Source organism: Monodon monoceros, unplaced genomic scaffold (genome assembly GCF_005190385.1).
Source record: "Monodon monoceros isolate NGI ecotype Baffin Bay Population unplaced genomic scaffold, NGI_Narwhal_1 Super_Scaffold_14, whole genome shotgun sequence".
NCBI classification, from domain to species: domain Eukaryota; kingdom Metazoa; phylum Chordata; class Mammalia; order Artiodactyla; family Monodontidae; genus Monodon; species Monodon monoceros.
The window spans coordinates 65,115,522-65,129,648 of record NW_021703770.1 but is presented as its reverse complement, the minus strand read 5'-3'; the positions used below and the strand labels follow the sequence as shown (position 1 = coordinate 65,129,648).

Genomic DNA, 14,127 nt, shown 5'->3' with positions numbered 1-14,127 from the left:
GCACAGAGAAGGAAGCAAGAGTCAACCCCTGGTTTCATTGCTTAGTGTCTCCTGTGTTAAATTTTTCATGCTGTTTTATTTAAGTATAATGAAGTGAAATTCATTACAATAAAATTTATATCTGAGGACAATAAAAATGCTGATATAGCAAGGAAAGATCATGTTCTCTTAGGGCACCTGTGAGGAAGTCTCCGGAAGAGGGAGAGACATTTGACCAGGGTCTTGCAGGTTGTGGGCATGCCAAAGATGGAGACTGAGCAGATTCATGGAAGCTATCAAATATATTAATTTATACATTACCTTTATTCTGGGTACTGTCATGGGGCATATGTGTTTATTCCAGAGATGTAGATATCTTAGAAATTCTAGCATCTCTGAAAGTCTTCAGACATTGAAAAAGAAACTCTGTACCTTCCTTCTTTTATTCGGAGAAGTAAAATTGGACTAAGCTAGGCTCTTGCTAAGGTAATTATAGTTTCCTAGGGCATAATTTTGTTGTCTCTTTGCCTTTCACTCTTTTGATATGTCATGTTTATAACAACTTGTCAATTCATAAAAGTTTTAATATTACGTAGCTGTTTGGTTTTTCATGAAGAACATACCTTTGATCCATGATTGGGAGCGGGGCATATCATTACTGTTACATGAACCAGTGTCTTTTTTGTTTCTTTTCTAGTTTGGGCCACACATGTTGAAGTCTACAGGAAAAATGAAGGCTTTAATTGAAAATGTTTCAACTTCCTAATACTGAGCTGAGAAAGACTGTCCTACTAGTTCAGCTGTTAGTGTTGATTTCTATTAGCCGAACAGCCCTAATACACCATTTGGTAAATACCTGAATTTAGTGTCTCCTTTTAAGTCTCAGAGGATTAAGCTATAACAAAAGCACTCTCAGTTTGTTTGCTTTTAAGAGAAGGTCCGTTCTGAAGTTTTCCATAGCATATTTATATTCTGACGTGTTTTTAATGTGTAGCCAAGATGTTTAGATTTCCAGTCTGGAAAACAATTATATAGATTTCAGAATAAAGAAAGGACCTTTGTAGATGTGAGTTTTTAATTCTTAACACTAATTTATCTGTACACGTTTTATGTGCATGTATTCAAGACATAAGATTTAGCAAGGGGGTGACGAGGGTGCTAACAGTGTCATTTGTTTTCAGTGATCATTTCTATTCAGTGATGGAGCAGGTGGAATAACCAAGTTGTTGGAATGAAATGGTTTTGAGATTGGAATTTCTTACCTTGAACAGAACTTTTGATGTTAGATTCTCTCTCACGTTTTTCTTGGATTGGAGATGGAGTTTGAGTAGGAACCAGATAATGTTTGCTGCTGAAATTCCATAATGCTTTCCTTTAAAGAGGGAAGTCAAGGATCATGGAAACCGTTTTCACTGTAGTGCCATCCAGTGCTGAGGAAGAAAATGTAGTTTTCAAATAGTGAGGAATCAAATGATTGGATTAAATCTCTTTTAAAGTAAAAACTAGAACATACCATCTTTTTCTTTCGGTTTAATAAATTGCTGCTAATACTTCTGGAAATGTCAGCATAATGGAGTTAAAATTTTTTTAATATTGGTCAAAATAGTAGCTTTATAATGAAACATTGAATAGGAGAAAGAATTTTCTGTAAGTTGCTTATCATTGGTCAGAATGGTGTTTTGCTGAATTATATTATGTAGCATAAACCTTAGGTGCTATTAGGAAGTAGACAACTGCCTTTCTCCTCTACGACTTCTAAGGAATTGCTACAAGTGATCATTTTTAAATGCATGTATCTTCATGATTTTCTATATTTCTGTTAAACACACATAGTTTAATGTCAGAACCTCCTACTATGAGTAAATATTTGGATCTATTATTTAAATCTAGTGAAAAGAAAGTTGTCCTTCCTGGGGGGATTAGGAGATGTGAAGACCCTTTTAAGTTATTGAAAATACGTGCAGTGTTCTAAATAATAGCAAATATTAGTTGGAGGTGATTTTCATGGTTTGGTTATTCAGCTGAACTTTGAACTGTGGCTTATTTTACACATGTTGATACATTGTTTCTGATTGTTTACTACGGTTTAAAAATTCTGCCTTTAAAAGGAATTCAGAAAATTCGCCTGATATAAATTTCTTAGGAGGTCAAAGTATGTATTATATTTGTATCACTGTTGAAATTTGGGCAGTGCTCCAATTACAGGGAAGTTACTGTTTTGAAATAAACTTTTACTTTCCTTGGGCCATAATGCCTATACAAATGCTTTCATTTTTTTTTTCCACAATAGGCACGATTCTTTTATATTATACATGCAGCTTCTTTAGAATTATTTGCTATACATGCAGCTTCTTTAGAATTATTTGCTTTCTGCATTTTTCAAGGGGAAATATATTGCCTAGAATATATCACCTCTCATTCATCTTTCTCTTAAAGGAACTCCATCATTAAGAAGAGAAAGGCAGTCACTTGGGATGAGTTTCCTCAGGGTTCTCAAGCCTATAATCCACCTCTGGGACTGGTGAAAGCTCTTTTCTCATCTTCCCCTACACCCACCTTATTCAGTTTCTGGTTCTCCCACCCAACACAATAGTTAGGTGAAAGATCTTAAAAATAGTTCAACTCTACATTTTACAGCTGAGGCTCAAAAAAGTTAAATAACTGGTGTAATGTTTTCTCTCCTGTGATTCTGACTAGTCTAGGGACTCACTCTTATAGAGTGGACCCTTGAAAATGTGGGGGGCGGGACTTCGCCTTCCAATGCAAGGGGTGTGGGTTCCATCCCTGGTCAGGGAGCTAAGATCCCACGTATCCCTCCTGGCCAAAAAGCAAAACATAAAACAGAAGCAATGTTGTAACAAATGCAATTAAAAGACTAAAATTGGTCCATATCAAAGTTTTAAAAAAAAAAAGAAAACGTGGGTGTTAGGGGCACTGACTCCCTCTCATCCCCAGTCGAAAATCCACGCATTGCTATCTCTGCCTCAACAACAAATGAATTGGTAAATGACTCACCCACGGGTGGGTAGGAAGCTGAAACAGTTTGGATAGGGTCAGGACTCAACCCTTACGTTTCTTTGATTCCATGTCCTGTGATCTCTGGTCAAACACACACTTCTCCCCATATGTAACTTAAAGATCTGTAAAATGAAAATATAGGTACTATATTATTTATTGAAACACGTCCACATGTAAGTGGACCCATGCAGTTCAAACCTGTGTTGTTCAGGGGTCAACTGTGTACATAATGAGTGTGGCAAAGAGCGCTGGACTTGGAGCTAAAACACGATCCATGTATGTGATCCTGGCCAAGTCACACCTCTTTTTAAAATGGGAATAATGCTCAGTCCAGAAAACTAGGATTAAATAATGATTCTGAACACGTTCTGTAAATGGCAGCTTGCTAAGTAAGTTACTACATTATTTTACACAAGGTCACTGTAGTGCCCAGTAGACGGATCTCTCCAGTGTTCTTGGCACCTGGAAAAGGTGTCATTCTTTGCACAGGCCTGGGTGGAGCAGTAGGTCTTAGTCTTCAGTTCTGGTTTGTCTTCCCAGTCGTAGGCCCTTCTGCAGAAGAATACTGTCCTCATTTTTTTCTTTTTTTAAATTTTTTGACCACATTGCATGGCATGTGGGATCTTAGTTCCCCGACCAGGGATCGAAACAACAACCCTTGCATTGGAAGCCCAGAGTCTTAACCACTGGACCGCCAGGGAAGTCCGCTGTCCTCTTGCTGTATTAAGAGTTCCTATGAGTCTGTGCCTCAGTGGTGAAGGAAGAAAACATGAGGTAACAACTACTGGAAACAAACCATCCTCTGGTAACTTCTCCAAAAAACGTTAAGTTTTCCGTGTAGGTTAGATCTGGCAGATACAAGTTTAAACTTTCAGGCGTTAGCCCAGTAGCACCAGCTCTGGGATTGCCAGGCAGAAGGAGGCACTTGGTTTTACAACAGTATCACTGTTCTGCCTGTTACTGTCACAGTCTTTCCCATGAGCCTTTAGCCATTCCCGAGTCCTCTTCCCCCTTCTCATCCTAGACTCAGCATTCTTCTGAGCTACCCCACTGAGCCTTTTTCTTAAAATTCTTATTAGTTTTTCCTTGTAAACCTTGTAAGCAGGCTAGTTCTTGGTTCGTACTAGTGTGATCACTTGAGAACAGATAGGACAATAAAATAAAATAATAAAAATAGCATACCCATGGAAGGATCCAGAAATCTTGGATGTTTCCCCGAAAGCTGTTGTCCTTAGTGCACTTGGTAGGGGCTGGAAAACTTAATGTTCCTCTAGCTGGAGCTTCTCAAACTTCTCTCCCCTGGAAGATTTTCCAGCCTCTTCTAAAGGTCAGAGAGCTCCTTCTCTAAGCTGAGAGAATAACACGAGTGTCATTTAGACATTACCAGGAAGCTAAAGAAGATGATCCAAATAGCACCTCCCGTTCCACCCCAAACTGCTGTGGCCGCTACAGGGCAGTCCCGTCCCTCCTAACCACTGTCTTCCCAGCTGGAAAAGCCGTAATTTGGGGAGAAAGACACTCTTCACAACAGGATTTTTACCAGAGTTGTGAACAGCTTTCTGTTCACATGGCCTAGGAGCCGTCCCTCTTCACCGGCCAGTCATGCTTGCTATCAGAGGATGAAAAAGGGTGCGAAGCAGGTGTGGTGGGGACACTGTTGTGTAACGCAGGTGTGATCGGTGACGGTGGAGAGCACGTGACACTCTGCACGATGATCTCTCTGACGCAGCTCTGGAGCAGACTGCCCTCTGCAAGGGGAGCACCAGCTAATGCAGAGACATGTGTGACTCAGGACGCAGCCCTGACGAGCTGGTCCAGGTCCTCCCTTAGGAATCTGAATAGGAAACCTCGAGCGAGGGGCACAGTTGGTACCTGGAGCTCAAATAAGCACGCCATGAGGTACACGTGTACCCACGATACCCACGAGCAGTTTATACAAAACAGATGACGAGGACACGAACAAGGACACTGGGACTGAACCGTGTCAGGACATTATTTTACCTTCACGAGGCAGACATGTTATAGGTTAGGGAGCCACGCAGAAGATGAGGTGACGCGCTAATACACGACCAGAGACCTTAACACAGTCGATCTAGCCATAAAGACAACACTTTAAAAACTTTACTGCCTTTCTAAGCAGACACTCCAAGGTAGAGAAGAGAAAGGAAAAGGAGAAGTGTGGGAAGAAGCAGACGCAGCAAGAAGCTACATCTCAGAGCGCTCAGACCCCCAGGTTCTGCTTCTACAGCCTTCATAGGGTTTGTCTCATTATCGTGAACATGAATCCTCAAGATAAAGCTCCAGTTACCCTGCAGTGATCTGAGTGAGACTCTGTTCCCTACAATGGAAAAGTTAACCCCTATCTTGTGAGGATTCTTAGATGGAAATTCAGAAACTTTCCTGCAAATGTTCAACTAGGAACTTTAAACACATTCCTTTATGATACTTTCTTCAAAAGATAAAGCACCTTGGGATACCATGCAGCCTCCCGATTCTTTATAGGATGCAGCTCAACAGTAAAGAAACACTTGAAATTTATGCTCAAAAACCTCAAACAATGCATAGCTTAAACACAAATGTAATATAAGATGAACTTTCTTAACAAGACTATTGATGGGACCAGTGGAAAGTTGCAATAAACCAATAGGTCACTGTGCTTCGGTTTTTAAATACAGCTAAAAAGAATCTAATACTAAAAATGGGGGTGTTTCTCTTTCCCTGACCATTCTACCAGACTTCAGGATAGGTTCAGGACGACTGAGCATAGCTGTAAAAGTAAAAAAAAAATGTTACTGTGATTGATAAAAGTTGTTAGTATTTTACTAGAAGTATCACAGTGAACATCTAAGACTTATATTTTAGAATCAAACTTGAAAGCTAAATGATTTTACCAGTCACGGATGTTAGTAAGATTCAATTACTGGAAATGGTGTCATTTTCATCATTAACCCAACAAAATCATTCATTCTCAACAACACCCTAACACTTTACACTCATTTTGTACAATATAGAAACCTCCCATATTACATAACAGATGCTTTCCACACATCATCTTGTCACCCAAACATTTTGAGAACAGAGACCCCGTCTCGGTATTTAGTTTTAATACCTTTATTACATCCAGTGCAGTTCTGCACACAACAGGAACTCGGATACTGTGACCACGTGACTTCGGCATTGACAGACTAGTTTCCACATAATTGCTCATGACGGTAGACTGACAGCTAAAAAGGAAACGATTCCAAGTTAATTTTTTCAACATTTACTGACGGCACAGTTCACGCTAGCCCTATGCTAAGCACAAGAGAAAAAAAGGTGGAGGAGACGGCTGTGCACCCCTGGCAGTCCCCCGCAAGTAGCGGTCACTTCCCCTGGAGACAGTGGACAACTGGGGGCCTTCCAGAGGACACAGGTTGTCTGCAAATCCTTAGCAAACAAGGAATGGCTCAGGCTAAGTCTTGCACGTATCTGGATAACTCTGTGTTTGATATATGCTGCTAGTATGGTGATTAATGTCACATTTATTTAAAAACATTCCTGAATGCAGATTAGCTGTCCGTCATTGTCCCAAGCGGGAGATACCGATTGGGAGGAGATTTAAACAAAATATTTATACATTAAAAAAAGTACACATGGGGCTTCCCTGGTGGCGCAGTGGTTGAGAGTCCGCCTGCCGATGCAGGGGACACGGGTTCGTGCCCCGGTCCGGGAAGATCCCACATGCCGCGGAGCGGCTGGGCCCGTGGGCCATGGCCGCTGAGCCTGCGCGTCCGGATCCTGTGATCCGCAACGGGAGAGGCCACAGCGGTGAGAGGCCCGCGTACCGCGCAAAAAAAAAAAAAAAAAAAAAGTACACATGAAAACACTGTAAACCTCCAATGTGAAAATTTTAAAGTTTTAAGAAAATCGAAAGCTTTAAGAGTCAAGAAAGATTTTTGGAAAGAAAGGCTGTTACAGGAATCTTCAAAGAATTATTCGCACCTCTAACTTGTACCTAAGGTACAAACACATTGCCCAGGTTGGACAAAGGACATAAAATATTTACTTCTTTTATGTAAAGAGGATCATTATAAACCACCACACTTACGGAGTGCAAACACTGACCAGGAACCAGATTGTTTTTGTTAAGCTAAGGCTTACCACAATTTTCTCTCCGAGGACCTTCAGCCTAGAGCAGAGGAGCTGCCCCCCCATGACTAAGGGCCGGCCCAGAGCCCCAAAGGGCTGCTGCAACGCTCAACAATTCTTTGAAGTCTCCTGTTTTATGTTTAAAATTTGTGAATTTTGCATTCTCTTCTATAATATTTAATTACTTATTTAAACTGTGACCTTCTAAATTACTGTTTCCTCAGATTTTTCTAGAAAACCGATGTTCAAAGAATATAGGTCCTGTTGAAGAAGCAGGGCTATAGCCGGTAATACCACATATATGTAACAAAACATACCTTTGCAGTGGGTTTATTTTATGTGTAGGCAGGAGATGGGAGCAACGCTCAGGTGTCTCCCCCTGGAGAATGGCAATAAGAAGACAATCCTCTGAATATCCAACAGTGAGAAACATGTAACAGGTCAGAGAAGAAGAAAGCAATCATACACTGGCAGATGGAGCCGAGGCAGGCTCAACTGATGCAAGGCTGAAGGTCTGACATGTCTGCTGGATGTGCCAATCAAGAAGGCGTGGAGAAGCAGCTCCTGGCGGAGAATCTGTAGCCTCGTTCAGGGGAACCGTGGTCCACAAACGAGTAGCAGCAGGTACGTCCCTGCAGGATGCGTGAGGCGACTTGCTTCCCTTGCTGAGAATCCATGCTCAAGCAACCGGCTGATCGTCATTTGGCTTCCCGAGAACGTCTGCCTAAAGGGAGAGAACGATTGATAATTATATTTCTCACTGTAAATTAAACTATTAACGCTTTAAAAAAACATCAGTTTCTGTGAAATTGGTTAATGTGAGTTTTCTATGAGATACAGTTCTACTTTCCATGTGCTGACATGCTAGGTGTGTGAGCTGGCAAGTTTCCTTATCAGACACTGGATGCGTCAAATGTGCCAAGATGATACTCCTCGTATAAGTGGCCAACTGACCTTCCCCACATAGCCCTCGGACTTCTGCACCCAGCTGTCCAGTGTGGTGGCCACGAGCCACATGTGGAGACCGGGCACCTGAAACATGGCTGGTCCGAACCGAGACGTGCTGTAAGCATAAAATACACGCCAGATTTCAAAGACTTTGTAACAGAAAAAAGAATGTAAAACATCTCAATAGTTTTTTATAATGACTACATATTGAAATGATAAAATACTTTGGATATGTTGGAATAAATATTATTAAAATTCCAGCTGTTTCTTTTTCCTTTTTTTTAAATGTGACTCCTTGGAAATTGACAATCACTGACTCGGCTCACACTGTATTTCTATCCGACATCACTCTTCTATGCAAATAATGACTATGTTTGAGTTCAAAGTTTACACGTATCCCTTCTAATGAAATGGACTTGGGAGGATCCAGGAGAGGCCCAGTGGTACCTTTCTTACGCTGATACCAAAAGTAGTATTAAGTGGCCATTTCTTATTACTTGACTTTTAAAAGGCCAATACGAGTAGTATTTTAGTACCTGCACAAAGGCCTGAGGTTCCCGCCGTGGAACAAACGGCTGTGGAGTCAAGAGGCTGGGCTCAGAGCCGACTTCTCCCGGCTGTTAGGACTCTGTCCACTACATCCCGGCCTCAGCTTGCTCACCCGTGAGGTGCAGGCAGCACACGAGCCTGCAGGACTCTGCCTGCGCCCAGCTCTGCCCGAACAAATGTGTGGCGAGCGAATGCCGGAGCCGAGAAGCGAATTCTTTGCTTCCCTAGTAATTTAGCGTCGTGGTTTCCAACGGACTGACTTATAGGTAAATATCAAAGATGAAAATGTGAAAAGATAGGTTTTTATTCGTCAAAAGTTAACAGCAACAGGCACGTATTAAAATGAGTATGGCAAAGCCTTTTACAAATGGCTTTACACTCAAGCTTTCTCCCAAGAAAATGACTGTTGCAACAAACTTGTAAACATAATTAATAAACAGTCCTTTACAGTAACAAGGGAAATACAATTGAACTAAAAGAAAGCACCGGTTTCTCTTAAAACTAGATTACAGTTGTGCTTACTACACATAAAACATTTTAAAACAAATTACAAAAGTGGAATGTTGTAAGTTTAAAATTAGTCCTTAGATTTTGTCCTAGAAAACATCTGTTCACATCAAAAGGCCCATCAAAGGGTAACGTTTCATCAAAGGGGGAGGGACAAGAAAACAATGCACTTTTTTTCAAATCAAAACAAGAAGTTTGGTCACTTAGCTTTGTGCATAGTTTAAGGCATCTGGAGCGATCTGTTACAGCTGACCTCCCTTCCCCTCCCCACGTGTGGCTGCTCATTATGTCACATTCTAAAATAATAAATAAAAGCTGACGTTCCCAATCCTTCCCACGTGGATAAATAGAACACATGCACAGTCACACATGCACGAGCGTGCCCCACACACACATCCGCACACACACAACATACCTCTCACTCCCTGCAGCGAGAGGGACTTTAGTACCCTTGCTCTGAAGGACACACTTGCCCATCCCACTTTATTTCAGATTGGCAATACCCTGAGCTGATTATGGTGTTTTAAAACATTCCACCCTTTTCTTGCATGTGCAGGTCAAGTGTACATTAGTGAAAACAACATGCAACGTCTTCACTGCGGAATCATAATACAGCTAGGACACTGGGGTTCTGCCCCTCCCGCCCCAAATTAAAAACTAAGAGTTAAAAAAAATTGCATTGCCCAACAGCACTGGAGTGAAAGCTCGGCGGCACTCTAGGATAAGTGCTCAGTTTCCAGTGCACAAAGTAAAAGGATAGCAAATGGGAGGCTTTGGTGGCATCCAAAGAAGAAGAAAGGCAAACTGGGGGAAAGGGCTGCAGTTTAGGTTTGATCTTTAAAATTCTTAGTGGTTCCTTCACAATCGTGCTCCAAGGCGGATTGAGAACCAGTATTTCAGAGTTGGTCTGTAAACATCGAGTCTGGCCAGAGGCGCAGAGGCTGGGCACTTCACATTTCCATTTTCTCCGAGAGAACTTAGTGGAAGGTACAGATACACACTGTTGCATCAGACGGGTTAAATTCCAAAGATTTCTGCTGAAGGCTTCGGTTCAAGTTTCATGATGCTTCGAGAAGCACGAGGGCCACCGCAAAACTTCCTGCAAAACTTTGTTATTCCCTTCGGTTCGCTCCCGCTGGGCTTTGCATATTCAAGGTTTCACACGAAAGCCAAATGCATATTGCTGTATGTTCGGGTCTTGTAATTAAAAAGTGGGTTCAAATGATCCAACAGAGGAAATCTTGGAAATAAATAATGCTGGCGTCATTCACTTCCCTCGGCAGTCAAGAGTAAAGTTCTCTCACCTCAAGACCCCATTCACATTTCTAACGAGCTCCAGAGGCAGTCTGCCCACTGACTTGGGGGGGCGTTTAGGATAACCGGTTCTCCTGAGGTAATAACTGTGAGTTCAGCTCCTCAAATGCAGCATCAGTGTCCTCGCTGCTGGACTGTTCTCGCTGCAGTCCCTTCCAGCTGGCTTTGTTCAGCCCCACGTGTCCGAGCATTGTCTGGGACAGCCTGGTGTTGGAGAACCGGGCCCATTCTGTGAACAGAGGCTCCACGAGATACGTCATAAAACCTGAGACAGTAAGAGAAAAGGTATCAGTGGATGTTCTGAAACTTTACAACGTCGAGGTAGTGTTTACTCTCTTAAGTCCTATTCCAATATTACCTCTTATTTTTCAAAAGATGTGTGTGTAGATTTACATATCTTCTCTGAAGAATCTATTTAGGTAACTTACTGAAACCTGAAGTAAAGGTGAACTGACAAACACAGCCCATCTCTTCTGACGACTCCTCTCAGCTGCACCAACCATATCCTTCTATTTCAGCAAACCCGCGGCGGCCCTCTCAACCCTGAGGAGCAGGGCACGCTGTGCCCAAGGCTAAGGGGGTCCCCCCGGGGCTGTGGGTGACGAGGCCGGACTGAGGCGCGGCTGCCCTACCGTCCGGGCTGGTAATCGTCACACCTGGTCATGAGCACAGTGGGCCCGCTATGAATCTCAGGATTTATAAAGCCAAAACGCATGCCACAAAGTGTGAGTCTAAAACGAACAGAGGAGATTAGTTTAGACAATTAGGAAAGTGAACATCAAAAGTGTACCAGGGGGCCTACTTTACAGACACTTCCTACAATCGATCTCCCTTAACTCAGTCAGAAAAGGAGAAGGAGTGGTCTCGGGCCTGTCTGCATCTCTGGGTTACACAGCACTCGAGCCCACATTACAGCTGACTTAAAACTACATAGTGTCTTAACACAGGGCGAAAGAAGCCTCACCTTGACAATCAGATCACATCTATTAGGAGAAGCAAATAGCATTGTCTTCCTAAACTTTTGATCAAGGACAGGAAAACGTACATTCAAATTCTATCACTGCTTGTTTAACAGTTTTAAAATTTTCTTCATCTCCAAAACCTTTTCTTTTCAGCAAAAGACCACATGGACCACAGACAACACAGGTTCCATTTAGCTAACAAAAAAAATCTCACTGGAAATAAAGCACCCACTACTTTTAATTAGAAAAGTCATATACGGTCTGATAATTGAATTTTTTCAAGTGTACAGGTTATGGGATCTGAAGTAGTAACGATATTGGAAATAAGGCTTTCTTCCATTTCTTTTTTTAAAAAATTATTTATTTATTTTTGGCTGCGTTGGGTCTTCGTTGCTGCGTGCGGGCTTTCTCTAGTTGAGGTGAGAGGGGGCTACTCTTCGTTGCGGTGCACAGGCTTCTCATTGCGGTGGCTTCCCTTGTTGTGGAGCACGGGCTCTAGGTGCACGGGCTTCAGTAGTTATGGTACGCGGGCTTCAGAAGTTGTGGCTCACAGGCCCAGCCGCTCCACGACATGTGGGATCTTCCTGGACCAGGGCTCCAGGGAAGTCCTCCATTTCTTTCTTTCATCTCTTCCATCCCCTCCACACATGTTAACTGAGAGCCTTCTAGATGCCAGGCACTGCTCTGGGGTGGCCACGGATAAGCAGTGGACAAACAGACAAGATGTGCTCTCCACGAGTTACGTCTGGTGAGGAGAGAGAGGACACGGGAAAACGGCATCACTGCAGTCAGAGCAGAGCGGCTTCTGGCAGCCAAGCCACCCCCTCAGCCCCGGGTCAGGCTGAGCCAGCCGCCAGAGCCCTGTCTTTTCCAGGTGCCACAGTCAAGTTGTGAGCAGCCGGAGTGTTGCACCCAAATGCAGAACCTTATTACCGCAGGTTTCACGCAATCCATCTTCTTTGATTCTCCCACTGTCCCAGCTGGTTGAGAGCTGCATCCTGCTTCTCACATCCAACAAATCAGCTCTCACTTCTGGCTCTATGGTACCTAGGATTCTTTTAGGTCTTAAGTACCTGATAACAATGCACGGGCCGGGGCCGCGGACACAGCCAGGTGGCAGGACGCTACTCGTGAGCTGCTCATCCACCCGTGAACCCCCTTAACTGTCCCAGCCCATGCGCCTCTATCTATTCTCCTCAGATACCACAGGGCGCTGTGTCAATGCCTCACCCTCACCTGGTACGTGACAGGACCTAGTGTTCCTACCAAAGAAGAAAACCGTGTTAATTAAACACGACTGCTACCTACTGACCATATGCTGGCTCCGAGTAACTGCTGCTAGGCACAGAGTTCATTCTAATCGCCCCCTGACTTACCCTAGGAAGAGGACCTCTGCAAGCCCCATTTTACCTAGGATTTGATGTCAGAGAGACCAACACCTGTTATCCGTATAAACTGGGCAAACTATGTGGAAAAGAACACCAGCAGTGCCTGTGTCCTAGGGTGCCGTGAGGGGTCAGCCCACATCAACTGTCACCGCCTTCTACCTTATCCCTGCCCCCCAGGGGACCGGGTCCACAACTGCCCAACGCTGACAAGGTCAGAAACGACAAGAACGGGTTAAGGGATCTAGCTTCTTGTCCCTTTTAAAAAGTGCAGTTTTTTAAACCTCATTTGCAACATCTCTCATGAATCAAGGGAGTAATGTGCTGAGGCACGAAGTAAGCTGGAGTGTGTGCACAAGCCAACCCCTGCTCTTCAACTCAGCCCCCTCTGCCCAGATTTCATCTGCTCTTCCGCATCCGAAGGTTATGCCCTTGAGGACCAGGCCAGAGCAGACAGGCTTCTTGTCCCGTCATCCCCTCCCCTCCCGCCTCCCTCTCCCGCGCTCCTGGCCAGTCCCAGCTCCCGGGGGACTCGGCGTCCCCGCGCTGTCCCCGCAGGCCTGGGCCTCACTCTCCCGCATCTCTACTGCTCCCTCTGCAGCCAGATCGTTACTACCCACTGCCTCCCCCGAGGATCCTCTGCAACTGTTGTACAGTGTTAGAATTCTGTGTCTGATTTCCTGACCCTCCGGCACAGTCCGCTTTTCCGGGTATTAGCAATGCCACAGCATTGTGCTGCCTTCCGAATTCCTGGAAACTTTCTCTCTCCGAAGTTTCTGGACACACTTCACTATTGTCAACCGAGTCCTGAGAGGTCCTGCTCAGTATCAGCCACCAAAATTACGCCCGTCCCTCCATATCCTTCTGAGTGACCCCCACTTGGCAATCCACCCACCGCACCCCAAACCTGGCCCACCTTCCCTCGGCTCGTCTACGACAAGCTGCACGTTCTTGAGTCACAGCCCCTTCATCGTGCTTTCTCTTACCGTCACAGTCCACTCAACAAGCAGTTCTCAAGTGGGCCCGCCCCGAGGGGCAGCACTGGCCTTGGGGACACACACCCCTCCAAAGGCCAGGTCGGCACCTGGAGCTGTGACGACAGGCATCCAGCGCCTCAAGAGGGGTGACGGCTGCCCGGAGAGAGTGAAAGGTGGCTTCTGGGGGTGACATCTGAGGTGGACCCTCAAGGAAGAGGAGGCTATGAGGCAGATGGGGGGCCTGGCGAGGCACAGAGTGAAGGAGCACCAGGGATTTGGGGAGCCCCAGGGAGTCCCGAGTTGCTGTAGGTAAACGAGGGGGAAGGTGTTGGGGAGAAGACGGAAGAGACAATTGGGGGC

At 44.4% G+C, this 14,127-nt stretch overlaps 2 protein-coding genes across 24 annotated transcripts in view; one reads left to right on the top strand and one right to left on the bottom strand.

Annotated features, from left to right (window-relative positions):
• Nucleotides 1-1,042, top strand: part of MTFR1 (mitochondrial fission regulator 1) — a 78,669-nt gene extending 77,627 nt beyond the window's left edge. For all 6 annotated transcript variants that reach the window (XM_029222501.1, XM_029222499.1, XM_029222503.1 and 3 more), the window contains one exon: nt 677-1,042. In XM_029222501.1, coding sequence (XP_029078334.1) covers nt 677-745 — 69 coding nt within the window. In that variant the 3' untranslated portion in view covers nt 746-1,042. The remainder of the gene's footprint in view (nt 1-676) is intronic.
• Nucleotides 1-14,127, bottom strand: part of PDE7A (phosphodiesterase 7A) — a 380,288-nt gene that overhangs the window by 12,283 nt on the left and 353,878 nt on the right. For 7 of the 18 annotated variants that reach the window (XR_003793485.1, XR_003793483.1, XR_003793484.1 and 4 more), the window contains 7 exons: nt 8,080-8,188; nt 7,592-7,849; nt 7,443-7,504; nt 4,538-6,221; nt 4,180-4,346; nt 2,995-3,119; nt 1,246-1,409 (listed from right to left, as the gene is read on the bottom strand). Coding sequence is in view for 4 of the 18 variants with exons in the window: in XM_029222495.1 (XP_029078328.1) it covers nt 7,714-7,849; nt 8,080-8,188 (245 nt within the window). In the remaining 14 variants the exon portion in view is untranslated. Of the gene's footprint in view, nt 1-602; nt 699-848; nt 996-1,241; nt 1,410-2,994; nt 3,120-4,179; nt 4,347-4,537; nt 6,222-6,826; nt 7,850-8,079; nt 8,189-8,908; nt 10,709-14,127 lie in introns of those variants that run through there. The other 11 variants (XM_029222496.1, XM_029222497.1, XM_029222498.1 and 8 more) reach the window with 7 other exon arrangements.